Below are 27,107 nucleotides of genomic sequence, written 5' to 3' on the forward strand. Positions count from 1 at the left end.
GCGATCCAAAAATTTTACATCATCATCATAAAAAAAAAAAGTTTACAATATTGTCAAACTGTCAGTTCATTAAAGTCATTTTTTATTTCACTTTGGTACATGGCACAGCTCCCAATTATAGTAAATCTACGCACAGTTTAATGAACAGCTTCCCAATGCCACGTGCATCTCATGTCTCTTGTGTACAAATCACTCGTGCATATTTTAAGTTTTGTAACATTGTTTCTTTGCTTTAGTTCAGTGCTAAGCCTACAGTATCCCAGATATAATATTTGTGTTCAAGCACCATCCAAATAGCATAATGCCCTATTTCACTGGGGTGTGTTAAGCATAAATATCATTATTCATTATTGTAATTATGTTGATGTTTCAAAGAATATTAATTTTCCCAAATAAGACTAAAAATGGCTTTTAGCAAATACTGTTGTGTGTGTGCGTGTGTGTGCGCGTGTGTGTGTGTGAGAGAGAGAGAGAAAATCAACACAAAGTATAACAACATTTAAGTTTACTCAAGGCCTGGTGGTTGACGCTGGGTCACCAATCAGTTCAGGGCACTGCTCCTCCCCCTTGGCAATTCGGTCGCATTTACAAAGCAGATCGTAGTTTATTTTGTCAGTTATCACACTGTCTTTCTTGTACTCTGGATGCTTAGCAACAAATTCCCTCATCCACCTTGCCATGGTCATCAGCTCTCCTGAGGTAAATTAGAAGCATGCACAAAACATTTTAAATAAAAAGTAGAAATCTGCAACCAGCTATCCTTCAATGACAATCCTATAAGAAATCTAGTTCATTTGATGCTAAAAGCACCAAAACTTCGAACAGTACAATCTGTAAAAATCTGAAAATGATTATACACTGCATGACCAAAATATAAATAAATAAAAATAATGTTGGTGTCACTGATTCTCTCGTGACAGGCATGTGCCCAAATCTATTTCCGCTCCTCGCTCACTTCAAAGTGCTCACTTGGCATGAGGCCTCCCCTTTAGCAGATGTGTGAAGGAGCTAGACTGCAAAATCTTGCATCATCGGGAGATAATGGGTTTAAATACTGCGTATACTGTAGGAATGAGATTGGGTGTGCTCTCATGAGGAAGGGGTGGCATACTTGTACTCTTACATTAATTATATCGACACAAATCACACTGACTGATGGTGAGTGAGCTCCAGGCTGGCATTATACACTAGAAGCACATTCATGACATATGTGCATGCATGTGTGTAAGCATATCGGGCCACGGTGGACACTTCAGAGAATAATTTTTTTTACTGAGAGCTAGGCATATTGCAGGTTGACAATTCCAGTATTTTTGGCTTATGAATTGGTTTGACTTTACTGTTATTGATACAAGATCATGATGTTGCATAAGGTTATACGTCCTACATGAAATATATACTGTAGGTAACAAAATATTAGTGTGTATTTTCTTAGCCAGACAGTGTACGGTACCCGTCATAAGTTGAACACACCTACGCATTAAATGATTTTCTACATCTGTACTATTTGTTACATTGTAGAACAATACCAAAAACATCAAAACTCTAAAATACCAAATATGGAACTATGTTAGAGTTTTGATGTTCCATATGTGGTTGACATAACTTGGCATAAGTAATGTTAAAAACACACATGGTTTATACTGTAGATTCTTTAAAGAAATCACAGTAAGCCATAATAATCTTATTTAATTAACATGTTAATTAAATTAACTTTTTGAATAATTAGGTTACTTCTCTGAGTGTTATGATGTACAGTCTTAAATTTTATTAAAAAAAAAAAAACTACAGTATTTTGGTCGCAATGATTTTATCTTTATAAGGGAATTTCAATTAAAACTTGTAAGGGACTGCCCAAGAGGGCACTGTGGCTGTGTGTTATGTTTTTTTGTAGTTTTGTTGGAAGACCCAGTTTCCCAGAAGGTACCTCGGTCAGGTGAGGAAGGAAGCTCACCTGCGCCGAGGCAGCCATTTAGAGACATTATTATTTGTACTGGCTCTGAGGGTTTGTTTTCTGTGTTTAAGGGATATATTAAATTTATCTTTGGTTATACCTTTATGTGTAAGTATGTAGCATGTGATTATTGTCCTTTTGTTTCATGTCACTTCTGTTAATGTCTTTAGTGTGTATCCCCCTGTGTTTGACCAAAGCTCTAGGCCTGGGTATGCTCTACGAGTGCATAGGTATGTGTAACTCTCTCATAGAAGCATGTGTGTGAAGCGCTCATAGGAGCGTGTGTGCGAAAGGTCTAAGGTTTAAGTTTACCTCAACGGGCTTTGGTCATATGTTTGAGTGTTGTAGTAGCGTTTGAGCGAGTTACACATACCTACGCACTCGTAGAACTTTGGTCAAACACTGAGATGGCTCAGAACCTACTGCATTCATTCCTGTGGAGATTCCGCAGATGGAAAACCTTGTCCTTAAAAATCAACTCTTTAATTGCCACAGATAAGATGCATCTGTCTGCGGAAACTGTACACCCAATCATTCGCAGTTGCACATTACAGGAACTCGGCTGGAAGTCATTGTCACATCCCTGTACAGTCAGGCAAACCCAGACATGAAGCAGACAGTCTGTCTCTGGCATACTGAGAAAACTTTTTAGGCTAAACGTATCCAAGCACTTATGAATCGATTGGATTAGTGCATTAGAATAGTGTAAAGAAAGAAAGGTAGTTTGTACCTAAAGTCCCGGTTTTACTTGAATGCCCCTTGTATACAGCATGGCATATAAAATGTAATATTCAACAATAGAATTGTGTTATTTCGTATTTCAGATGTAACCCTTTGCATACCTGATGCTCGCTTCTTAATGAGCTTCAGGTAGTTCAAGATGGTGCAGCGTGTTTTCACATCAACCTCCATATTCTCCAGGTAGCAGTTTAGAATTGGTACAATTCCTGGGAACACTCCCTCCTAAAGAAATGTAAGAGATAGCATTTACTGTAGATTTTTTTTAAAAAACAACAAGACACCAGCACCACCTTTTACGGCTAAACACATTTGCAATGTTTGGTCGAATTGACTCTTTAAAAAGAAAAATATGTTTTAAGTATCTTTACCTTGCCGTTAATTATTGTATCAATGCTCATCAGTGTGTACTCCTCATGATCTTCATTAGTCCCAACACCATTTTGTGCAGCTGTGGAGTCAAAGGAAGGGGTACAGCCTTAAAGGAAATTTATTCAGATAAATTGTATGTTAGTCATGACAAGCAGGTATTTTATTCTCCATTGATATATGTGAAATCAGTAAGATATAAAATCTGCACCTTTAAAGATATCCTTCCTGAAATAAAAAAGGTCTTCTTGTACTGCATTTCGTTTCTGTGCAACTTTTATATTCTCATCAACCTAAAAAAGATTTTTTGTATTTAACTGTCAAATTCAAATGTTATGACAGAGGAACACCAAATGAGAAAATTATATAAAAAACAAACCTTTGAAAGGGGAATGAGGAAGTCTAACTTGTAGGAAAGGATCACTCGTGTAAGGAGAACAACAAACACAACATATGCAGCATTCTCAAAGTCAGTTAACTGAACCTGTGTTTAAATAGAAATGTTTCCATTATACATGTACACAAATGTATAATGTTCAGGTTGCAAAAATTATCTCATACTACATAGAGTATATAGTATGACATAGAGTCATACTACCTTTGCATAAAGACAACATTCCCTATTGACTGCAATGCCCATGTGGATAATATAAAATACCCTAAAAAATTATATAATCATCAGATGACATTTTGGGAGCATTTAGGAAAGCCACACACCTCCATGGGCCGGAACTCTACTCTCCATCCCATGTCAGTATTTGGATGAGGTGGTTTGAACCTCATGGTCTGCCAATTAGTGGACTGAAGATTCTGGATAAAAAGACAAATAGTGACTGCACAAGGCTTTTTCTGTCTGTTTTCAAAAGAAAAAAATTAAAATAACTTGCACTGAAACTGACCATTTATACAGCAAGTACCTCAAAGTGTTCTGTTTCATCCTCATCATCCAAATGTAGCGTCTCCTCAAAGAGGGACAATGGGTCACGAATAAATAGGTGGGCAATGTGCTGGGCCAGTAATCTGTCAATGCCTGTAACATAGATCAGTATTTACATATACAGTAGCTCTTATTATAAATATGAAAAAAGTTTTCTAAAGTAAAATCCTGCTTTTCATTTACCTGCATCAAGGAGCTGATTGTAGATGTCATCATCTTTCGTCAATTCTATATCATTGTATTTGTCCCCAAAAAAAGAAAGGTAGCTGTCAATGGAATCATATCTTGACTTGTGGATCCTAAACTTGTTGTTTTTCAAAGGCTGTAAGGCATGATCAAATAGGCCAAAATGCTTTACAGGAAAGAAATGACTCATACAATTCACTACATTCCTTGTACGGACAAGTCTTATGAGTATGAGTACTGTATATAATTCTATATTATTTTCAACTGCTGCTCTGACCTCCAGCCCTCGTTCTTCCCGAGTCCGGTCATCCACAGAGGCTGAGATAACACCCCATCGGCAGTCAATATCTAAAACGTAGCCTCGGTAGAAGGGAGAAGCAGCACTGAGGGCCATCTGCACATATTGTGAAGTTATTACTTTACATTTCAATAAACCATACCATACAAATTATTTATTCATTGCTTTAATTAAAAATGAACTACTTTAATTTCAATTTAGCTTCAAATTTGTACGATTATCACATTTAATAAAATGTAACAGTGTGCGTTAATCTTTTTATTTATTTTTATTTTTTTCAGCCCATATATACTATACTGTAAGTTAACATTTGTTGTTTGGCTGTTCATTACAATGATAATTGCACATAGCACAGCTCGAGTAGTCTTACTGACAGGAATCTTGGATGTACAGACAGACCATCCAAAAACATAATGCATCTACCCCTTGGTCAAAGTGGCAAGAGTCTTTACTCAGAAAAATCAGTATGCTTTTATGAATCGCCTTTATTGTATTATGAATGAAGGAATAAAAAATGTTTAACATTTACAGAAGACATTAAGCACAATTTGCTTAAAGAAGGCCATTCATTCTGACTATGGTGGCCGCATGAAAATTCTGCGGATTCAATGGAACACCAGGAAAAGACTGTTTGCTAGCTAAGACACTTTATGTAGGTATTCTCTTTGTCACTTACCCGTTAATTTTATTTAAATTTACTTTAATTTACATTTTACTTAAAATGACTTGTTTCCCCAACAAGTATTTTTCCTTTAATACTTAGAAGCAGACAACAAATGATCATTAAAGTCATTGAGATGATGCTAAGAGTAATTAATTATGAGTACTTTTAAGTTCCTTTTGCTTTATCCCTTTTATCTAATGGGTTGCCACATTGGATAATTTTTTTTTTTTTTTTTTTTTTTTATTAAGGATTTTCAAATAATACAAACACAATCAAACAGACAGACAAACGAACGAACAAACAAACACACCCACCCACCCACCCACAGCGCTGAAAAAATTACAATATGCAATGTACAAGCAAATATAAAACTCTGCCTGCTGAAGTTAAGCAAAGCAAAACATGAGGGGGAAAATAGAAACCTCTGTTAAAATAAACATTCAGAGCTTTTGCAAAAAACAGTGGAGAGGTTTCCAGAGTTTCCAAAATTTGTCCGACCTGTGATTAAGATCATGAGTTAGTTTCTCCAAGGGAAGAAAAGATGACAGCTGGGATATCCACATAGTGATAGTTGGAACCTGGGGAGTGGACCACTTTAGCAAAATGCATTTTTTTGCCAAAAATGAAAGGGTTGTAAACAAGAGCTTGGAGTCCTTGTCAAAAAGGCCTTCAGGAATATGATTCAACAAATACAATGCAGGAGACAGAATAAAATGTTTTCCAATTATCTCTTGAGTTACAGAGTGAACCCCCTTCCAGAATGATTGGATATTGTCACAGGACCAGAATACATGAAAATATGTACCCCTATGTGCTTTACATTTAAAGCAAAGATTGGAACTGCCCGGATACATTTTGTGAAGACGTACAGGTGTAAAGTAAATTCTATGAAAAAATTTAAAATTTTGTTCGTGTAAAGATACTGAAGTGCTTTTTGGGAAAATGCCTTTACAAATTGTGGTCCAAACTTCTGGATTAAATGATACCCCCAGATCCTGTTCCCACAGTGATTTTAGAGAGTCATAGGCTGAGGAATCTGAGTGCGCTAATAAAGCATAGTACTTAGAGGTGGCCCCTTTAAGAACTTTAGTTGAAATGATGGTTTCTTCCAATTCTGATAAAATAGTACGAAATTTGTTCTGCCTTAATAGGGATTCAAAGAAATGCCGGACTCGCAGGTACTTAAAAAAATCTACAGAGAGGATATTAAACTCTGCTCTAATTTTTTCAAATGACTTCAGGGTATCACAAGCCAAAAGGTCTGAAAAGTCAGACACGCCCTTAGAACTCCACTCCGACAGCCCAATACTCCTAATCTGAATTGGAAAATCAGGATTAAATGCCAAGGGAGAATGGACAGAAATAATGTGAGGAATGCCCAAATATTTTTTCACATCTTTCCAAACCAGTAATGTATTATAAATAATCATATTATCAGTGAGATGTTTTATCTGATCGATATTATTAATAAACCAAAGAGATTCTAATCTCCTGGGATAACAAAATAAGGATTCAAAGTCAATCCATAAAGCGTCCTGCCTGTTCGTAATCCAGCTTGTTATAATTTTGAGTTGAGCAGCCCAATAGTAAAGCTGAAAATTGGGCAGCGAGAGACCCCCCAAATCTCTTGGTTTACAGAGTTTAGAGAGACCAACTCTCGGATTTTTATTATTCCAGATATAACGAGATATAGAAGCGTTTAGTGATTTAAAGAAGGATGAATTTAAATAACACGGAAGATTTTGGAACACATAATTTAGACGGGGCAATACATTCATTTTTATAACATTGACTCTCCCCAAGAGGGAAGTCGGCAAAGAGGTCCATCTTTCCAAGTCTTTTCTAATTTCTCCAATTAAAGGGGAATAATTTGTCTCAAATAAATTTTTCAAATTGGGAGTGAGAAAAATGCCCAAATATTTAAGACCCCTATCTGAAACCTGAAAAGGACATTGTATAGATGGGTTACGGGGGCAATTAAAGGGCATCGAGACAGATTTTCCTAAGTTAACTTTGTACCCTGACACGGTACTAAACGAGGTTAAAGAGTTCAAAACTGCGGGTATCGAGGATTGTGGATTCTCCAGATATAAAAGTACATCGTCTGCAAACAAGGAAATTACATGCTTTTTCCCATTAACTGTGATACCTGTAACATCTGAATTAATCCTGATAGATTCTGCTAAAGGTTCAATAAATAATGTAAACAATAGTGGTGATAGAGGGCACCCCTGTCTGCAGCCTCTACGTACTGGAAACCTCTCAGACATCAGTCCATTCGTATTGACAGTAGCAACAGAATCTGCATACAGATATTTAATGATATTAATGAAGTTGGAGCCTAGCCCAAATTTTTCCAAAACTGAAAACAAAAAAGGCCACTCCACGCGATCAAAAGCCTTTTCGGCATCCAAAGATAAAATCGTTGCTGGCTTATTTTGGGTATTAAGATAGTGAATAACATTAAGAGCACGACGAACGTTGTCCATACCACATCTAGATCTCACAAAACCTGCCTGATCAGGATTTATAACTTTAGGAAGGATCTTTTCAAGTCTGCGAGCCAGTGCTTTTGTGACTATCTTATAGTCCACATTAAGAAGACTAATTGGTCTATAGGATGAGCGGTCAAGGGGATTTTTATCTTTTTTTAAGAGCAGGCTAATAGAAGCTTGTTTCCAAGAGGGTGGTATTTCACCTTCCCAAATTTTATTAACAGCAGGTACAAAAATTGGGTGAATTTTAGGCCAGAATTTTTTAAAGAATTCCAATGGGAAGCCATCCGGACCAGGGCATTTCCCGTTTAGCATAGACTGAATGGCCGCCCAGATCTCCTCCACTGTAAAAGGAGCATTTAAGCTAAACCGATCTTCCTCTGAAATCGACAATAATGGAATTTTGCTTAGATAGCCGGCAATGTCTAGGCCTGTCGCTTTTGATTCCGAGCTATAAAGAGATGTATAAAAATCCCTAAAAGTTCCGTTTATAGTTAAAGGGTCTCTTAAAATGTTACCATTCTCATCCCGTATCGTAACAATTGAACGATCATTATTTTGATTTTTTAGTTGGTGAGCAAGCAGTCTACTGGATTTATTGCCAAATTCATAATATTTTTGTTTAGTAAAGAGCAAAAGCTTCTGAATGTGGCTGGTATGGTCCATACTCAGATTGGTTCTTGCATTCACCAGCGCTTTTAAATTTAAAACTGTAGGGGATTCCTTATGAATTTGCTCTAATCTGGAAACTTCTTTTTCAAACTTTTTCCTATTCCCGTCCCTGACTCTTTTAAGGTGAGAAGTGTAAGAGATGAGATAACCGCGTAGAGTGGCCTTAGCTGCATCCCAAATCATGGCGGAGGATACTGGGGACTCTCTGTTATCAGACCAGAATTGAGATAAACAGTCTGAAACAAAAAGACAAAAAGAGTCACTGTTTAAGAGGGATGTGTTAAACCTCCAGTATGAGGTTCTAGGGATAGTGAAAGCAGAGTCTATCTGCAAATGTACTGCTGCATGATCTGACAGAGTAATATTGTCAATACGACAGGACTGGATCGCATTCAAAAATTGCTTAGGGATAAAAAAATAATCAAGACGAGAATAAGAATTATGGGGGTGTGAGTAAAATGTATAGTTCCTCACTTTAGGATTTAATTGGCGCCATGTATCTATCAAACCTGTATCTATACATAATTCGTTAAGAACCTTAGATGATTTGGGATTCGATACATTTGCAGACGAGGATTTATCTAGAGAGGCATTCATTACACAATTGAAGTCTCCAGCTAAAAAACCTAGACCTTTACAATAATAATTAAACAATAAAATGATATGCGATATGAAACTAGGCGAGTCAAGATTTGGTGCGTAGACATTTAAAATTGTTATATGATGATTATAAATTGAGCCTGTAATCATAATGAATCTTCCTTCAGGATCTGATTCCTTGTGCTCTAGGCTAAAAGGTAGATTCTTATTTATAAGAATGGCCACCCCTCTCTTATTCTGTGAGTAAGAAGAAGAATGAACCTGACCTACCCAATCTCTCCTCAGCTTTAAGCTTTCAGTATCAGACAGTTTAGTTTCCTGGAGCAGTACTATGTCGGGCTTTTGTTTTTTCAGATGAGTTAAAATTTTCTTCCTTTTTATTACATGGCCAATCCCTTGAACATTCCAGGTAACAAGTTTAAGTGAACCAGTCATGAAAAGCAACAGATTGAAAATTTAAATGGCAGAGAGTCAACCTTGTAAAACTAAACCATGAAACACAGTGAACAAAATTGCAGCGCTTACCCATCCCTATTCTGTCCCCAAACGACAGAACAGAACAAAACAACCCCTAATGAAGTCACCAAACACATTAAACATACCGTAGTCCTAACTCAACTGAAAGACCACAATAACAACTTAGTCGCCAGAGACAACGTCCAAACCCCGGGTTAAATAGAAAAAAACTTAAATCAGGGTCCCCTTTAAATAAATAAAAGAGGTGTGCTTAAAGAAACTGAAATCTTATATGTGTAACGTTTTGAGACCAATAACAGTACAAATAAATTAATAAAAATAAGAGAGAAATTAAAGATAATAGTAGTAATTATAATAACAATAACAAATAAGAGGATGGGTTCAGTTTCAACGAGTTGCACAGTCATTCAAAACTGTAAAGAGTGAAGGCAGGGACTCCGTGAAAGTCAAGTCTACGTTCCTCCAATACAAACAAAAACTAATGAAAAAAAAATAAATAAATAAATAAATAAAATACCTCAGTCAAGATTTTCCATGAAAGCGGTAGCTGTCTCGGGACTGTCAAAAAGGCGAATCTGCCCATTATAAAGACAGCGAAGCCGTGCTGGATAAGCAAAGCCTCGATACATGTTACGACGGGCCATTAGTTTCCCCATGGCATCAAACTCGCGGCGTTTGCGCAAAACCTCCGCAGACAGGTCAGAATAAAACCGTAAGCTAGAGCCATTGTAGGAGATATCACGCTTCTTTAAAGCTGCCTTAAGCACCTCTTCCTTCTGAGAATACCGGAGAAATCGAACCAGGACACTTCTCGGAGGCTTGTTCGCCAACGGGCTTGGAGCCAAAGTCCGATGAGCGCGTTCAATCTCCAGCGGCGGGAAGTCAGCAGGTAGGCCGACCAAACTCGGGATGAGATTTTGAAGAAAGGCCGCGAGCGGGGTAGAGCCCTCTGCCCTCTCCGGGAGATTGATGATCTTCAGATTTTTCCGACGTCCGCGGTTCTCCAGGTCATCGACTTTTAGCCGTAACATATCCACTGTCTTTTGCATTGCAGAAAGCCGAGTGTCATGGTTACTGTAACTGTCCTCAGTGACAGAGATTCGGGATTCGGCCTCATCCACGCGCCTTTCTAAGTCGGTCGTCCGATTAGATAAGTTAGAGAGAGAGAGTTCAACCGACGCCACAGATGTTTTTATATCGCCCAAAGCTCTATCAATCGTGTCTAGCCGTGTTTCAACCGATTCGTCCATATTATTAACACGTGAGGCCACAGATTTTATTTCTGCTAGAATTTGATCAGTAGTTGCCATACCAGATGGATTTGAGGCAACGTTACTGGTTCCTTCGTGCTGGTCCTTGTTGGCGGAGCACGCGGTCGAACGAAGCACTGCTTTTTTCCCCACACCAGAGGACGAGCCAGACGGAGAAAAGATAGGAAATTCTTTTTCACGCTGTGGCTTTGGCATAATTGAGACAAAATTTGACCAATAATATGATGTTACTTAAAGAAAACGAGACAATAAGCCGAGGTTTGGAGAGAGCCAAGTCTCAAGCGTCCATCTTGCTCCGGGTCACGTGACCTTCCCACATTGGATCATTTGATGTGCACAATCTGGCACAGTTTCATATGCTGGATGCCCCTCCTGTTTCATCCAATTTGATTTGTAACCAGACTTGGGATTGAGTCTTGCACAAAGGCTGAACAGTGGCTATCTGGGGTTGGTGGGGCTCGGCCCCCTGATCCTCCGATCAACAACCCAGAACCTCGGCCACCCACTGCCTTATGAGTACTTCATTTAAATTATTTATAATATCATTAATTAAAATATTCCTAGTTTACCACATAGAATGAGCTTTAAAAACTGAAGACTCAGCTGATGTAAATACAACATATTACTCACCATTATGGGGCAGAATGTGGCCAGCTGGTCATACAGGTATCGAGCCTCACTGATGTTACAAGCTTGAACTGTTACCTAAATAACATTCATTATTTAGACAGCAAAAAGTTAAAGCTACTCTGCTGAAGTATAAACAGCTTCACCTGTAGACAGCAGTTTCCCAGTCCGAAGCCCATGGCATCCATGTAGATGTGGTCAGGCAGGGCTGCTCTCGCTGCCTCTCCATCGTCCTCTGGAAATGTCTCCACAAATGGAGTTGGAGTGTTTTTATCTTTAAAGACTATAAAAAGAAAGATACAAATGCTGATATTTAAGGTCTCTGGTCCACAATATAGAATACTGTGCAAACTTTTTAAGCCACTTCTCATTTCTTGAAAGAAAAATGAGACAGACTTTTTTGTATTATTGATGTAGTCTTGAGTAATTACTTTTTTCTCTCACGTTTGGCAAGTTTTGGGCTCTAATTTTAGTCCAGTCCCTGGACCTCTGGATTCAAAGGAATGTTTTATTTATGTTATGCCACACAATGACCTATGAATTATATTAAAGCATAAAACTAACATAAGGCTTGAACAGATGAAAACAGTACTTCTCATTTCACAGTCTTTTTATACACAACATATTGCTTTCTGTAATTTGGAATTTCAACTTTATAGGACAACCTAGGGCAGCATTACGGGTATTATAAGCCATTTCACTTTGGAACGATGCATATTAGATTTTTAGGTGAACTGATCTCTTTATACATTATCACTTCTGCCTTGCCAAAGTTATCATTATGCCCAGAGATGTAAAATCTCTTTGCTGTTTGAAGGACACAATTTTAAAACTGCATCAGAAACAGTGTACGGTGTTTGACTAGGTGATATTGACTCACTTGGGACATTAATGACCAACTTCTCGTCCCTTCTGTGAAAAACATTCCAGGTTATAGTGCTGAAATGAGTGGGGGAAAAAACTTAGTTATTATATACACCTGCAGAAAATTGTACGAATAAACCTATAGCACTAAAGTAATAATAAGGTAATGACAGTTAGACTATACAGTACATCAAAATGTCTGAAATATTGTTACATTGTTTATTTTAAAGAACAAATTCTAAACGTTATAGTAAAGTGAAATTTTCTTGTTCTTTTTTAATCTATAGGGCTAAGAAAATTAAAACACAGCATTGTAAGCTACAGCAACTGTGTAATAAACATGAATGCAAAAAAAATTAATTGCCGAATGCAGTACACCTAAAACCAAATACAAAGCACCCTAAGAATTTTAACTTAATCTGTGGATGTTTATTGATTGAATTAATGATTTAAGGAAGATTAATTATTATTATTAGTAGTATTAGTATTAGTATTATTTCATTTAGCTGTTTTAAAAAACATCCTCAGGGGTAATAAGATAAAATTCTCAGCGTCCACACTTCCTTACAGCATTTAAAAAAAGAATGCAGAAAAACCTGGAGTGAAAACAAACAAACAACCAAACAAACAAACACCACAAGAAAGCTTACCTGAACCGAGGATGTTTGTTGATGGCCTGATCGGGGAAGAAGAGGGACTTTTCAACAGGTGCCGGCCTATATTCTGGTTTTGTGAAACTCGGGCAACCCAACCTGAAACACAGAGTTCAACTGTGAAATGCAAAATGTCTACATTTAAAAAAATAAGAACCCTGTGTTAAAACTGGAACTGGAGCATTTTATTGTCTACCTTATCAGAGACATTTGCTTATAACACAAACCATATAAACAGTGCTCTCTGTGCGCATTTTCAGGATTCTTCAACAACTTCATTTCTTTGAAACCACACCAATTTTTCACAGGCATTTGACTCTGCATTAGTGTTTTCTGTCACTGTTCCTGTCATACATCTCACAGAAATGCTAAACTGAATGCCCAGAAGCACACATGTTGGTGAATGTAAATGATTAGGAGTTGTTGTTGGAATGTGCATTCCATGTTGTCGGCTTCATGCTACCTGGGAAATGATGTGATAGTGCACAGAGTCTCATCCTTGTTGAGTACAGAAGAAGCCTCTTTCCTCCGTTTCCCCATGTTGTCTTTTACTTTGTTGAACTCGGACAATGTCCCACCATAAGGCTGTCCTGGAGTGCCCTCGATCATGTAGCTGCCATACTCTGGCCTCCACAGCGTCGGATGGCTGCAGTTTATGGTAAAACATACGAAAAAAAAAAAACAGACCCATCAACCGACCATTTTTCAGCTTATTACACGATTGCATCAGGATTTTAACCATTACACCTCTCCACTGTGGAATACCACAAAAGATGCACGAATGGGAGCAAATTACCCTCTCACATTTACTATCTAGAAAGTACTAGATTAGCCCGGCACAATAAAGCATGTAAGCAAAGTAAAGTAGTGAAGAATCTCTTGTGTAGATGTGTAGTTTTGTGGCCATACTGTGCTTGTTCTGATCTTTAGTGTATGGAGATCCTTATGAATTAGTAGAAATTGGTTATGACTAAATTGGGGAGAATTTGGGGAACATTTTACAAAGTGACAAGATGTTGATTATTGAAGATTATTATTTGTGAACAAAACAATTATGCTCTTGTAACAGTCTGTTAAAATGAAGGAAAATAATATTATACAGTAGCAGCTCACATTAAATCAGTATATAAGCTATAATTTGGCCTCACAAGCGAAGGTAGTGACTCACTTAGGGTTGACATTTTCTCCCTTTTCTTGCAGTGTCTCCAATAATTTGTTACCATTCAGAACCAGACATGCCTTTTCATTTGTCTTATCTAGTTGGACCAACATGTATTCCACCTGAAAATAAATAAATAAATAAATAAATAAAAACCCTGTGAAAAAAGTGCCTTGTGCAATCATCCTGTTGGTTGCCTCAGTATTACACTAACAACACTGTCACACACACACATACACACTATGGGCAATTTGGGAACGTCAATTAGCCTAATCTGTATGTCTTTGGACTGTGGGAGGAAACCCACCAAGCAGAGAACATGAAAACTCCACACACAGACAGATAGGAATCGACCATACTAACTAATCAACAGTACTAACCACTACACCACTGTATCACCTGATGCAAAAAGTTTTAAATGAACATATAGAAAACCACTGCAATCATATTTTCTCATCTCTAATCTTTACACGGTCTGACCAACAATATTTTTTAGTGTACACTTAACAAAACTTGTCTTACTTGTTTTTTTACTAGTTTTTTGACTTAACTCACATTTATGTATATGTTTACTGTACGTACCATATTTATATTTATATACAACTTTTAAACTTTATACTTGCGCTTTGTTGTGTTACTATAAAAATACAATTCACAAAGTAATCTTTTCTACTGGAGACAAAATTCTGAATCAAAGTATACTTGTATTGTAATATAAAATATGTATATCTGTACATTTGGATATGTAATAAAAAAAACCTGGACCACCGGACACTAGGTAGGGCTGCACACGTACAGTACATGGAGGAGAGGACCTTTGTGGTTTCAGTCACTGACTTGGCAAGTTAATGTTGGTCTTTGATTGATCGTTAATGTTGCTACTCACCTCATCTCCCCATTTTAGCACATCCTTCTGCCTGTCCTTCACCTTGTTGTAGATGTTGAGAAACTGCAGAATGCCGTGTTTCCTGACATGGTCGGCATATTTCTTGGTTTCTGTCCAGTTAAGCGGGGAGCCTTGAGACAGCAAGCCCATTAGCACGACTGGCAGAAACCTTCCCAAATTGAATTAAAAAAATAAAAGAAAATAGCCAACCCGCAATGAAAGAGTTATATTCACCGATTTGCTACCCTGGCAATGTTGGTCTGAAGTTAGACGTTGAATATTTGACTGCGCTCCAGGCTCCTGACTCAAACCTGTGACGGTTATTCACTAACAGCTATCACTAAATAGCATTAGCATGACTGACTAGAAAAACAGGAACTAAGGTAACCGGTTAACCTCAAACATTGGTTAACCACCACAGTTCTTTTGCCAAACATTGACTTTAGTAAAAAGAACAGTATATTTACTAAGACAGAAACTTCATTAAGCAGGAGCTAAACAAAACAAAAACGGTAGCTAAACAGACCGGGGGATACACAGACCAGGAGACACACAGACCAGGGGATACACAGACCAGGAGACACACAGACCAGGAGATACACAGACCAGGAGACACACAGACCAGGAGATACACAGACCAGGAGACACACAGACCAGGAGACACACAGAGGGGATACACAGACCAGGAGACACACAGACCAGGAGACACACAGACCAGGGGATACACAGACTAGGGGGTCCGTTTTTCGTATGTCACTTGACACATCCGAGATGAACTGACACATCTAAGATGAGATCATTGTGCTAATTACGATCTGGCTAAGTTGGTTCTTCGAGCACACCTGTTGTTGATGATTAGTATAGCTGGATTGAGTTGTCTAGGATTATTGCGCGTTTATGCGTTGGTTTAAAAGGCGATATGCATCGACAATAGAAACACTGATTACAACCCCCTTGGTTGTGCGCAATACACCTACCTCACCTATGCGGTTTGACTCGCTGTGAGATGCGGCGTTATACCCCTATATCACCTATGCGGTTTTGCACAGTGTCCGTAAGTAGTGTTCATCATGATTCACCGCGAGTTTTTGCACTGTGATTACGTTTTCATCTTTCCGTGTGAAAAATTAAACGTTAAATTTTTTGCCGGTCCTCGCGAAAGCTTGCAGACCTTGCAGAACTTCGCGGAACGTCGGCGGGCAATCGCGGCAGCTCACGGGGCCTAACATTGCATCTCACCGTGAGTCAAAGCGCATACTGTAGGTAAGATAGGGGTAATAGGCACCGTGAGCCGCCTCGAGTAACTGCGAAGATCTGCAAGGTCTGCGAGCTTCCGCATGTTAAACATGTTCAATTTTTTTGCGTGGTAAAATAAAAACTTAACCACGGCACCAAAACTCGCGCTGAATCATAATGAACCATACTTACGGTCACCGCGCGAAACTGTGTAGATAAAATACTGTAGGGGTATTAAACCTCTACTCTGTCATCTCATCGTATTCATTCCATAAGTGCTCTATACAACCCCAACCACTGACATACTTCACATTGTTTCTGAAGCTGCGGTGAAGAGTGTTGTCAGCTGTTTGTCAATCAACTATGATTGTATACTCGGTTCGTTTCACTGTCACTACAGGTTACATAAAAATATTAGCGACAGTTTGGTGATTTCATTTATATATTTGTCTATTATGGCATGATATTGATTAGTTAACCCATGTCGAAATAAACGTTATTAAAAGAATTTAGTGCCATGTTTAAGTTGCATAGAAAGTGCCGTCTTTCTTAACGCTGTCATGCAAAAGGAGTTAAAAATCGATTCCTGAGCAACCGATGTCAGCTAATTCAGTACCTTCACTGTAGGCAGCGCCTTGTAACGTCGGACGTAAGAGGCAGCGACTTAATAAGACTCCTAAGGGACCGTTCGAGAAATACACTTTGAAAAGTTGTCACTTTACGTAAGATGTATCTTAAGAGTCTTCTTCGCTTGCGAATAGTGTGTGATATCGAGAAACCGGGCCATGATTAATGTGTTTCAGCTAGCGACAGATCCCTTAACCATAACCAATGCAATAAGTAGCTTCTCATTAAACAATTATGTCAGACAGCACTATCCTGTATTCATGGAAAATATATTACTGTTTCAGGCATATGAAACAACTAAGGAGATTTGTGAAAAACTGTCTGACATATTTTTAAAACCTGAGAGAAGTGCATTAGTGAGCCCCAGGCTTTCATCACCCTGTTGCTGATTCATCAGTTGAACAGTTTGGCAATAAAATAAAGCAAGATGTATTGCACATTGATAAAGAATGTTTTTTGTTTATGTTTTCTTTGAGTCACAAGGGTGTTGAAAAACGCAAATGGCAAAATATCAAACTCACATCAAACTCAAAATTTCATTGTGATTTTGTAGTGTGACAAACAAAATGTAGTGGTAGCAAATTACATCAAGGAAAAAATTTTGGTGCTTACAAAATCTTTTTAATTGCAAAGATCATTAAACATCAGGAGAAACATTATAAGCGATCCAAAAATTTTACATCATCATCATCATCATCAAAAAAAAGTTTACAATATTGTCAAACTGTCAGTTCATTAAAGTCATTTTTAATTTCACTTTGGTACATGGCAACAGCTCCCAATTATAGTAAATCTACGCACAGTTTAATGAACAGCTTCCCAATGCCACGTGCATCTCATGTCTCTAGTATACAAATCACTTGTGCATATTTTAAGTTTTGTAACATTGTTTATTTGCTTTAGTTCAGTGCTAAGTCTACAGTATCACATATATAATATTGTGTTCAAGCACCATCCAAATAGCATAATGCCCTATTTCACTGGGGTGTGTTAAGCATAAATATCGTTATTCATCATTGTTATTTTTCATTGATGTTGCAGAGAATATTAATTTTCCCAAACGAGACTGAAAATGGCTTTTAGCACATACTGTTGTGTGTGCGTGTGTGTGTGTGTGAGAGAGAAAATCAACACAAAGTATAACAACATTCAAGTTTACTCAAGGCCTGGTGGTTGAAGCTGGGTCACCAATCAGTTCAGGGCACTGCTCCTCCCCCTTGGCAATTCGGTCGCACTTAGAAAGCAGATCATAGTTTATTTTGTCAGTTATCACGCTGTCTTTCTTGTACTCTGGATGCTTAGCAACAAATTCCCTCATCCACCTTGCCATGGTCATCAGCTCTCCTGAGGTAAATTAGAAGCATACATAACACACTTTAATTAAAAAGTAGAAATCTGAAACCAGCTATCCTTCAATGACAATCCTATAAGAAATCTAGTTCATTTAATGCTAAAAAATCGATCAGTACAACCTGTAAAAATCTGAAGATTATTATACACTGCATGACCAAAATATAAATAAATAAAAAATAATATCGGTGTAACTGATTCTTTCTTGACAGGCATGTGCCCAAATCTTTTTCCAGTCCTTGCTTACTTCAAAGTGCTTACTTGGCATGCGGCCTCCCCTTTAGCAGGTGTGTGAAGGAGCTGGACTGCAAAATCTAGCATCATGCATACTGGTTGAGTATAGGAATGAGATTGGGTGTGCTCTTATGATGAAGGGGTGGCATACTTGTACTCTTAAATTAATCATATCGACACAAATCACACTGACTGATGGTGAGTGAGATCCAGGCTGGCATTATACACTAGAAGCACATTCATGACATACTTGTATGTGCTTGCATGTGTGTAAGCATATCGGGCCACGGTTTCACTGAGAGCTAGGCATATTGCAGGTTGACAATTCCAGTATTTTTTGCTTATAAAGTGGTTTGACTTTACTGTCATTGATAAAAGATTATGATGTTGCATAAGGTTATACGCCCTACATGAAATATATACTGTAGGTAAAAAAATTTTAGTGTGCATTTTCTTAGCCAGACAGTGTACGGTACCCGTCATAAGTTGAACCTACCTACGCATTAAATGTTTTTCTACATCTTTACTATTTTTTACATTATAGAACAATACCAAAAACATCAAAACTCTAAAATACCACATATTATGTGGTTGACATAACTTGGCATAATGTTAAAAACACATATGGTTTATACTGTAGATTCTTTAAAGAAATCACAGTAAGCCATAATAATCTAATTAAATTAACATGTTAATACCTACAGAGGGAATTTCAATTCAAACTGGGAAATTTCTCGTGTAAATAAGACATACAGTAAAGACCAATTGACATTTACAGAAGACTTCAAGCACAGTACAGAGACTAGCAATTAATATCTGATTCTCGTGATATCCTGATATCTGGTCTCGTGCATTTCTGTGTGGGCATTGTGTTTAAATGCATGTGTGTGAAATTACACCTCCCTCCCCCCCAACACACACACACACACACACACACACACACACGCACATGCACACATGCAGAGCACCATTTTCTTAGGTAATTCTTTAAAGAATGCCCTATAGAATTACCACACGTTGGACATGTGAAATTGGAAAACTGGGGACAAAAGTAGACACTGTGGTGCATTACCAGACTCCACAGAAGTTGATGACACTAACATAATTGCACAAATGTAATCGATTACATCAACACATTGGTGCAAACCTAGTGCAGGCATGTTCTACAAGTCCATACATCCTTGATGACCATCACAGCTGAGATGGCTCAGAACCTACTGCATTAATTCCTGTGAAGATTCAGCAGATGGAAAACTTTGTCCTTAAAAATCTACTTTTAAATTGCCACCCAAGAGAATGCATCTGTTGCCACAGAAGAGATGCATCTGTCTGCGGAAACTGTACACCCAATCATTCACAGTTGCACATTACAGGAACTCGGCTGGAAGTCATTGTCACATCCCTGTACAGTCAGGCAGACCCAGACATGAAGCAGACAGTCTGTCTCTGGCATACTGAGAAAATTTTTAGGCTAAACGTATCTAAGCACTTATGAATCGATTGGATGAGTGCATTAGAATAGTGTAAAGAAAGAAAGGTAGTTTGTACCTAAAGTTTAACATGAATGCCCCTTGTAAACAGCATGGCATATAAAATGTAATATGCAACAATAGAATTGTGTTATTTCGTATTTCAGATGTAACCCTTTGCATACCTGATGCTCGCTTCTTAATGAGCTTCAGGTAGTTCAAGATGGTGCAGCGTGTTTTCACATCAACCTCCATATTCTCCAGGTAGCAGTTTAGAATTGGTACAATTCCTGGGAACACTCCCTCCTAAAGAAATGTAAGAGATAGCATTTACTGTAGATTTTTTTTAAAAAACAACAAGACACCAGCGCCACCTTGTACGGCTAAACACATTTGCAATGTTTGGTCGAATTGACTCTTTAAAAAGAAAAATATGTTTTAAGTATCTTTACCTTGCCGTTAATTATTGTATCAATGCTCATCAGTGTGTACTCCTCATGATCTTCATTAGTCCCAACACCATTTTGTGCAGCTGTGGAGTCAAAGGAAGGGGTACAGCCTTGAAGGAAATTTATTCAGATAAATGGTATGTTAGTCATGACAAGCAGGTATTTTATTCTCCATTGATATATCTGAAATCAGTAAGATATAAAATCTGCACCTTTAAAGATATCCCTCCTGAAATAAAAAAGGTCTTCTTGTACCGCATTTCGTTTCTGTGCAACTTTTATATTCTCATCAACCTAAAAAAGATTTTTTGTATTTAACTGTCAAATTCAAATGTTATGACAAAGAGAAAATTATATAAAAAACAAACCTTTGACAGGGGAATGAGGAAGTCTAACTTGTAGGAAAGGATCACTCGTGTAAGGAGAACAACGAACACAACATATGCAGCGTTCTCAAAGTCAGTTAACTGAACCTGTGTTTAAATTATACATGTACACAAATGTATAATGTTCAGGTTGCAAAAATTATCTATCATATTTTGACTAGCATGTTTGAGGAAGTGGAGACATGGTTAAGTACTGCTCTGTGAAAGCAAGGGAAGCTCGAAAGGGTGAGTAACAATTACTCTGTTGATAGAAATTACTCCAATCCATGTTCTGTGGCAGTGAGTGCGATACCAATAAATAAGCACAACAATAAAAGAGGGGCAAGATGAAAATGATGAGAGAGAGAGAGAGAGCTGGGCAGCACAGAGTGAAATGTGTGTGTGCCTGTGTATATGCAATGCACTGAGTGATACTACCTTTGCATAAAGACAACAAACCCTATTGACTGCAATGCCCATGTGGATAATATAAAATACCCTAAAAAAACTATATGATCATCAGATGACATTTTGGAAGCATTTAGGAAAGCCACACACCTCCATGGGCCGGAACTCTACTCGCCATCCCATGTCAGTATTTGGATGAGGTGGTTTGAACCTCATGGTCTGCCAATTAGTGGACTGAAGATTCTGGATAACAAGACAAATAGTGACTGCACAAGGCTTTTTCTGTCTGTTTTCAAAAGAAAAAAATGAAAATAACTTGCACTGAAACTGACCATTTATACAGCAAGTACCTCAAAGTGTTCTGTTTCATCCTCATCATCCAAATGTAGCGTCTCCTCAAAGAGGGACAATGGGTCACGAATAAAGAGGTGGGCAATGTGCTGGGCCAGTAATCTGTCAATGCCTGTAACATAGATCAGTATTTACATATACAATAGCTCTTATTATAAATATGAAAATAGTTTTCTAAAGTAAAATCCTGCTCTCCATTTACCTGCATCAAGGAGCTGACTGTAGATGTCATCATCTTTCGTCAATTCTATATCATTGTATTTGTCCCCAAAAAAAGAAAGGTAGCTGTCAATGGAATCAAATCTTGACTTGTGGATCCTGAACTTGTTGTTTTTCAAAGGCTGTAAGGCATGATCAAATAGGCCAAAATGCTTTACAGGAAAGAAATGACTCATACAATTCACTACATTCCTTGTACGGACAAGTCTTATGAGTATGAGTACTGTATATAATTCTATATTATTTTCAACTGCTGCTCTGACCTCCAGCCCTCGTTCTTCCCGAGTCCGGTCATCCGCAGAGGCTGAGTTAACACCCCATCGGCAGTCAATATCTGAGACGTAGCCTCGGTAGAAGGGAGAAGCAGCACTGAGGGCCATCTGCACATATTGTAAAGTTATAGTCACACATTACAATAAGCCATGCTATACATATAATTAATCCATTTCTTTAATTAGAAATGAACTTTATTAGTTAGGATTATCACATTTAATAAAAATGTAACTGTCACGGTGTGCGGATGTGACAGTTACATTTTACAGTGTGCCTCAATCGTTATTGCTCCTCGCTCACTCCGTAGGCTCCCTACGTAAGCGCAAGTGCGCAAAAGGGGGTGTGGCCGGCAGGTCGGGCCGGCTGACGATAATTAACATTAATGGACCTCGGGTCCGGGGTCCGGAAGCACAGCAAATGCGATATCACTCTCGCATAGAGCCCGTCTAGACCTTCACTCTCTCATAGAGCCCGCCTTCGTATCCCCGCTGCCGAAAAGGCCGCAGAGGGGACTGTGTTAGAGTCATGCTTCCTCCGTGTGCTCCATCCTGCCACTCTTCCCACCGCCGTTTCGCCAGCTGTGTGCCCACATGCCAGCTGGGCACTGCCAACGGATCTGCACATGCACACCTTCACTTCTTGCCTTCCCTTTTATCCTTACTGCCTCTTTTAACCCTTTCCCTCCCCATTTTTAATAATTTTCATAAATAAATTGACCCTTTTTCCCCGTAAGACCTCGTGTCTGTGGTACCACCCGTGCACAAAGAGTCAAACCCGTTACAGTAACCGTTTATATCTTGCATTTATCTTTTCTTTTTTTAATTGTCTAGCCTGGACAAAGAAGATTATATTTTTGGCTGTTTAATAAAATAATTGAATTTAAATAAAATTTAAATAAAATAAAAACATAATGCACCCACCACATGGTCAAAGTGACTTACTCTGGAAAATCTATGTTTTTACAGATTGCCTTTATTGTATTATAGAAGATTTCTATTCTGAAGGAAGTTTACAGAAGATGATGCTAAGTGTCTGTAACAATCAATATCTTATGGGTTGCCACAAGATTTGATTATTTGATGTGCACAATCTGGCACAGTTTCATATACTGGATGCCCTTCCTGTTTCATCAAATTTGATTTGTAACCAGACTTGGGATTGAGTCTTGCACAAAGGCTGAACAGTGGCTATCGGGTTGGTGGGGCTCGGCCCCCTGATCCTCTGATTAGCAACCCCGAACCACAACCACCTAAGCCACCCATGTGGCTTCATGAGTACTTCATTTAAATAATGTTTATAATTATTTATTTACATAATTTAAATAATTTATAACATCATTATTCACAATCTCTCTAGTTTGCCACACAAAATGATAAACAAAAAAAAGTTAGAATAAAGCTGAGAAATACAGTGTGATATTACTCACCATTATGGGGCAGAATGTGGCCAGCTGGTCATACAGGTATCGAGCCTCACCGATGTTACAAGCTTGAAATGTGACCTAAATAACAGCATAATAAATAATTTTTTTAACAGCAAAAAGTTAACATTACCACCGCGGAGAACTTTTAGACGCTGTGTAAGCAGAAAAAGTTGAGGTATTCTGTATGAACAGCTTACTATACATAAACAGCTTCACCTGTAGACAGCAGTTTCCCATTCCAAAGCCTGAGGCATCCATGTAGATGTGGTCAGGCAGGGCTGCTCTCACTGCCCCTCCATCGTCCTCTGGAAATGTCTCCACAAATGGAGTTGGAGTGTTTTTATCTTTAAAGACTATAAAAAGAAAGATACAAATGCTTATATTCTATGTCCCTGGTCCACAATATACAATACTATGCAAACGTCTTGAGCCACTTCTCATTTCTTAAAAGAAAAATGAGACAGACTTTCTTGTATTAAGGGTATTATAATACACCTCACTTTGGAACTAATGTTCTCAGGTGAACCAATCTCTCTATACATTCTCAATTCTGCCTTGTCAAAGTTATCATTATGCCCATGGATGTAGATTCTCTTTGCTGTTTAAAGGACCCAATTTCCAAACTGCATTAGAAACAGTATACAGTAATTAACTAGGTGATATTGACTCACTTGGGACATTGATGACCACCCTCTCCCCCCTTCTGTGAAAAACGTTCCTGGTTATAGTGCTGAAATAAGTGAAAAAAACTAACTTGTTACTTCATACACCTGCAGAAAATTGCACAAATTCACGTATAACACTGCAGTAATAATAATGTAATGACAGACTATACAGTACATCAAAATGTCTGAAATATACAGTAGTTACATTGTCTCTTTAAAATAATGAATTATATTATTAGATATTCTATTATTAGGTATATTGTATTAGTGATATGGAATTGAAGTTTTTTTGTTTCTTTTTTTAATCCACGTGGCTAAGAAAAGGCAAAAAACTGCTTTGTAAGCTAAAGCTGCTGTGTAATAAACTGTGGAATTAATGCAAAAAATTGAGGCGTTAAACCTTAAACCAAATAGATTGATTATTTAAAAAAGACGAAATATTATTATTATTATTACTATATAGTAGTATTTAATTTTCCTGTTTTAAAAACATCCTCAGTGGTAATAGGATACACTTCTCAGCGTCGACACATACTTAGAGCATTGTTGAGATATAGCTGCTCTGGTTAAAAAAAAAGAATGCAGAAAAACTTACAGAAAAAAAAAACCCCACAAGAAAGCTTACCTGAACCGAGGATGTTTGTTGATGGCCTGATCGGGGAAGAAGAGGGACCTGCTGACTCCTTTTTCAACAGGTGCCGGCCTATATTCTGGTTTTGTGAAACCCGGGCAACCCAACCTGAAACACAGAGTTCAACTGTGAAATGCAAAATGTCTACATTTAAAAAAAATAAGAACCCTGTGTTAAAACTGGAACTCGAGCATTTTATTGTCTACCATAAGGTAGACAATAAAATGCTCGAGTTCCAGTTATAAGCAAATGTCTCTGATAACAGAGACATTTGCTTATAACACAAACCATATAAACAGTGCTCTCTGTGTGCATTTTCAGGATTCTTTAACAACTTCATTTCTTTGAAACCACACCAATTTTCCACAGGCATTTGACTCTGCATTAGTGTTTTCTGTCACTATTCCTGTCATACATCTCAAAGAAATGCTAAGCTGAATGCCCAGAAGCACACATTTTGGTGAATGTAAATGATTAGGAGTTGTTGTTGGAATGTGCATTCCATGTTGTCGGCTTCATGCTACCTGGGGAATGATGTGATAGTGCACAGAGTCTCATCCTTGTTGAGTACAGAAGAAGCCTCCTTCCTCCGTTTGCCCATGTTGTCTTCTACAGTATTGAACTCGGACAATGTCTCACCATAAGGCTGTCCTGGAGTGCCCTCGATCATGTAGCTGCCATACTCTGGCCTCCACAGCGTCGGATGGCTGCAGTTTATGGTAAAACATACGAAAAAAAAAACAGACCCATCAACCGACCATTTTTCAGCTTATTACACGATTGCATCAGGGTTTTAACCATTACACCTCTCCACTGTGGATTACAACAAAAGATGCACTAATGGGAGCAAATTACCCTCTCACATTTACTATCTAGAAAGTACTAGATTAGCCCGGCACAATAAAGCATGTAAGCAAAGTGAAGTAGTGAAGAATCTCTTGTGTTAGAAGATGTGTAGTTTTGTGGCAATACTGTGCTTGTTCTGATCTTTAGTGTATGGAGATCCTTATGAATCAGTAGAAATTGGTTATGACTAAATTGGGGAGAATTTGGGGACCATTTTACAAAGTGACAAGATGTTGATTATTGAAGATTATTAATTGTGGACAAAATAATATTATACAGTAGCAGCTCACATTAAATCAGTATATAAGCTATAATTTGGCCTCACAAGCGGAGGTAGTGACTCACTTGGGGTTGACATTTTCTCCCTTTTCTTGCAGTGTCTCCAATAATTTGTTACCATTCAGAACCAGACATGCCTTTTCATTTTTCTTATCTAGTTGGACCAACATGTATTCCACCTGAAAAAAATTACAATCATTTTTATAAATAAACAAAATCCCTGTGAAAAAAGTGCCATGTGCAATCATCCTGTTAGTTTCCTCGGTATTACACTAACAACACTGTGTCAACAACATAAATTTTGATCACTGTGCATAACAATAATTACATTAAACCTTAAACTATGACTTGATTAAAATGTGTGACAGATTAAAAAAAAATCAGAAAACAGTGCATTCTAATGCAAAAAGTCATCGTCACCTATACTACTTTATTCTGTATACAGGGTCACGGGGGGCCTGGAGCTTTCCCAGGAGACTTAGGGCACAAGGTGGGGTACATCCTGGACAGGGTGCCAATCCATCACAGGACACACACATACACACTATGGGCAATTTGGGAACGTCAATTAGCCTAATCTGTATGTCTTTGGACTGTGGGAGGAAACCCACCAAGCAGAGAACATGAAAACTCCACACACAGACAGATAGGAATCAACAGTACTAACTAATCAACAGTACTAACCACTACACCACTGTGTCACCTGATGCAAAAAGTTTTAAATGAACATATAGAACACCACTGCAATCATATTTTCTCAGCAAAACTTGTCTTACTTGTTTTTTTACTAGTTTTTTTTACTTAACTCACATTTATGTATATGTTTACTGTACATACCATATTTATATTTATATACAACTTTTAAACTTTATACTTGCGTTTTGTGGTGTTACTAAAAAAATACAATTTACAAAGTAATCTTTTCTACTGGAGACAAAAATTCTGAATCAAAGTATACTTGTATTGTAATATAAAATATGTATATCTGTACATTTGGATATGTAATTAAAAAAAAAACTGGACCACCGGACACTAGGTAGGGCTGCACACGTACAGTACATGGAGGAGAGGACCTTTGTGGCTTCAGTCACTGACTTGGCAAGTTAATGTTGGTCTTTAATTGATCGTTAATGTTGCTACTCACCTCATCTCCCCATTTTAGCACATCCTTCTGCCTATCCTTCACCTTGTTGTAGATGTTGAGAAACTGCAGAATGCCGTGTTTCCTGACATGGTCGGCATATTTCCTGGTTTCTGTCCAGTTAAGCGGGGAGCCTTGAGACAGCAAGCCCATTAGCACGACCGGCAGAAACCTTCCTACAAAGACAGGAAACTCACCAACCTAAAATGTGATGAAGGAAGTGACAGTGAGGTGTATCCACTAGGTTTGTAGCAGCTCTTTTATACCTTACGAGCTCACAGCATCACTCAC

The 27,107-nt window shown here is 38.0% G+C and overlaps 2 protein-coding genes across 2 annotated transcripts; both read right to left on the reverse strand.

Moving 5' to 3' along the window:
* Nucleotides 1-509: 509 nt before the first annotated feature.
* Nucleotides 510-15,000, reverse strand: LOC128528931 (glutamate--cysteine ligase catalytic subunit-like). Its single transcript, XM_053502129.1, has 16 exons — nt 14,851-15,000; nt 13,974-14,086; nt 13,269-13,451; nt 12,803-12,904; nt 12,169-12,227; nt 11,435-11,571; nt 11,292-11,366; nt 4,462-4,578; nt 4,182-4,320; nt 3,979-4,091; nt 3,779-3,871; nt 3,441-3,545; nt 3,273-3,354; nt 3,064-3,170; nt 2,797-2,917; nt 510-694 (listed from the first exon to the last, which is right to left on the reverse strand). The coding sequence occupies exons 1-16, from the start codon at nt 14,998-15,000 to the stop codon at nt 510-512; spliced, it is 1,881 nt and encodes a 626-aa protein (XP_053358104.1).
* Nucleotides 15,001-17,418: 2,418 nt separating this feature from the next.
* Nucleotides 17,419-27,011, reverse strand: LOC128529051 (glutamate--cysteine ligase catalytic subunit-like). Its single transcript, XM_053502355.1, has 16 exons — nt 26,820-27,011; nt 25,742-25,854; nt 25,075-25,257; nt 24,545-24,658; nt 23,926-23,984; nt 23,471-23,607; nt 23,258-23,332; nt 21,822-21,938; nt 21,542-21,680; nt 21,339-21,451; nt 21,139-21,231; nt 20,584-20,688; nt 20,428-20,509; nt 20,219-20,325; nt 19,952-20,072; nt 17,419-18,057 (listed from the first exon to the last, which is right to left on the reverse strand). Exons 1-16 carry the CDS (start codon nt 26,967-26,969, stop codon nt 17,873-17,875), a joined length of 1,893 nt encoding a protein of 630 aa, XP_053358330.1. The 5' UTR covers nt 26,970-27,011; the 3' UTR covers nt 17,419-17,872.
* Nucleotides 27,012-27,107: the final 96 nt, after the last annotated feature.

This window comes from Clarias gariepinus, chromosome 8, assembly GCF_024256425.1.
Source record: "Clarias gariepinus isolate MV-2021 ecotype Netherlands chromosome 8, CGAR_prim_01v2, whole genome shotgun sequence".
In the NCBI taxonomy this organism is placed as follows: Eukaryota; Metazoa; Chordata; class Actinopteri; order Siluriformes; family Clariidae; genus Clarias; species Clarias gariepinus.

Bases quoted from the DNA above. Each gene is read 5' to 3' on its own strand.
- LOC128528931 (XM_053502129.1), bottom strand. From the start codon at position 15,000: ATGGGCTTGCTGTCTCAAGGCTCCCCGCTTAACTGGACAGAAACCAAG. The intron at 12,905-13,268 runs GTAGCATGAAGC...TCTGTGTTTCAG, and splicing joins ACTATCACATCATTTCCCAG to GTTGGGTTGCCCGAGTTTCA. The intron at 11,367-11,434 runs GTGAAGCTGTTT...AATGTTATTTAG, and splicing joins TGGGAAACTGCTGTCTACAG to GTAACAGTTCAAGCTTGTAA.
- LOC128529051 (XM_053502355.1), bottom strand. From the start codon at position 26,969: ATGGGCTTGCTGTCTCAAGGCTCCCCGCTTAACTGGACAGAAACCAGG. The intron at 21,452-21,541 runs GTAAATGGAGAG...TCTATGTTACAG, and splicing joins CAGTCAGCTCCTTGATGCAG to GCATTGACAGATTACTGGCC. The intron at 20,073-20,218 runs GTAAAGATACTT...ACATTTCTTTAG, and splicing joins ATACAATAATTAACGGCAAG to GAGGGAGTGTTCCCAGGAAT.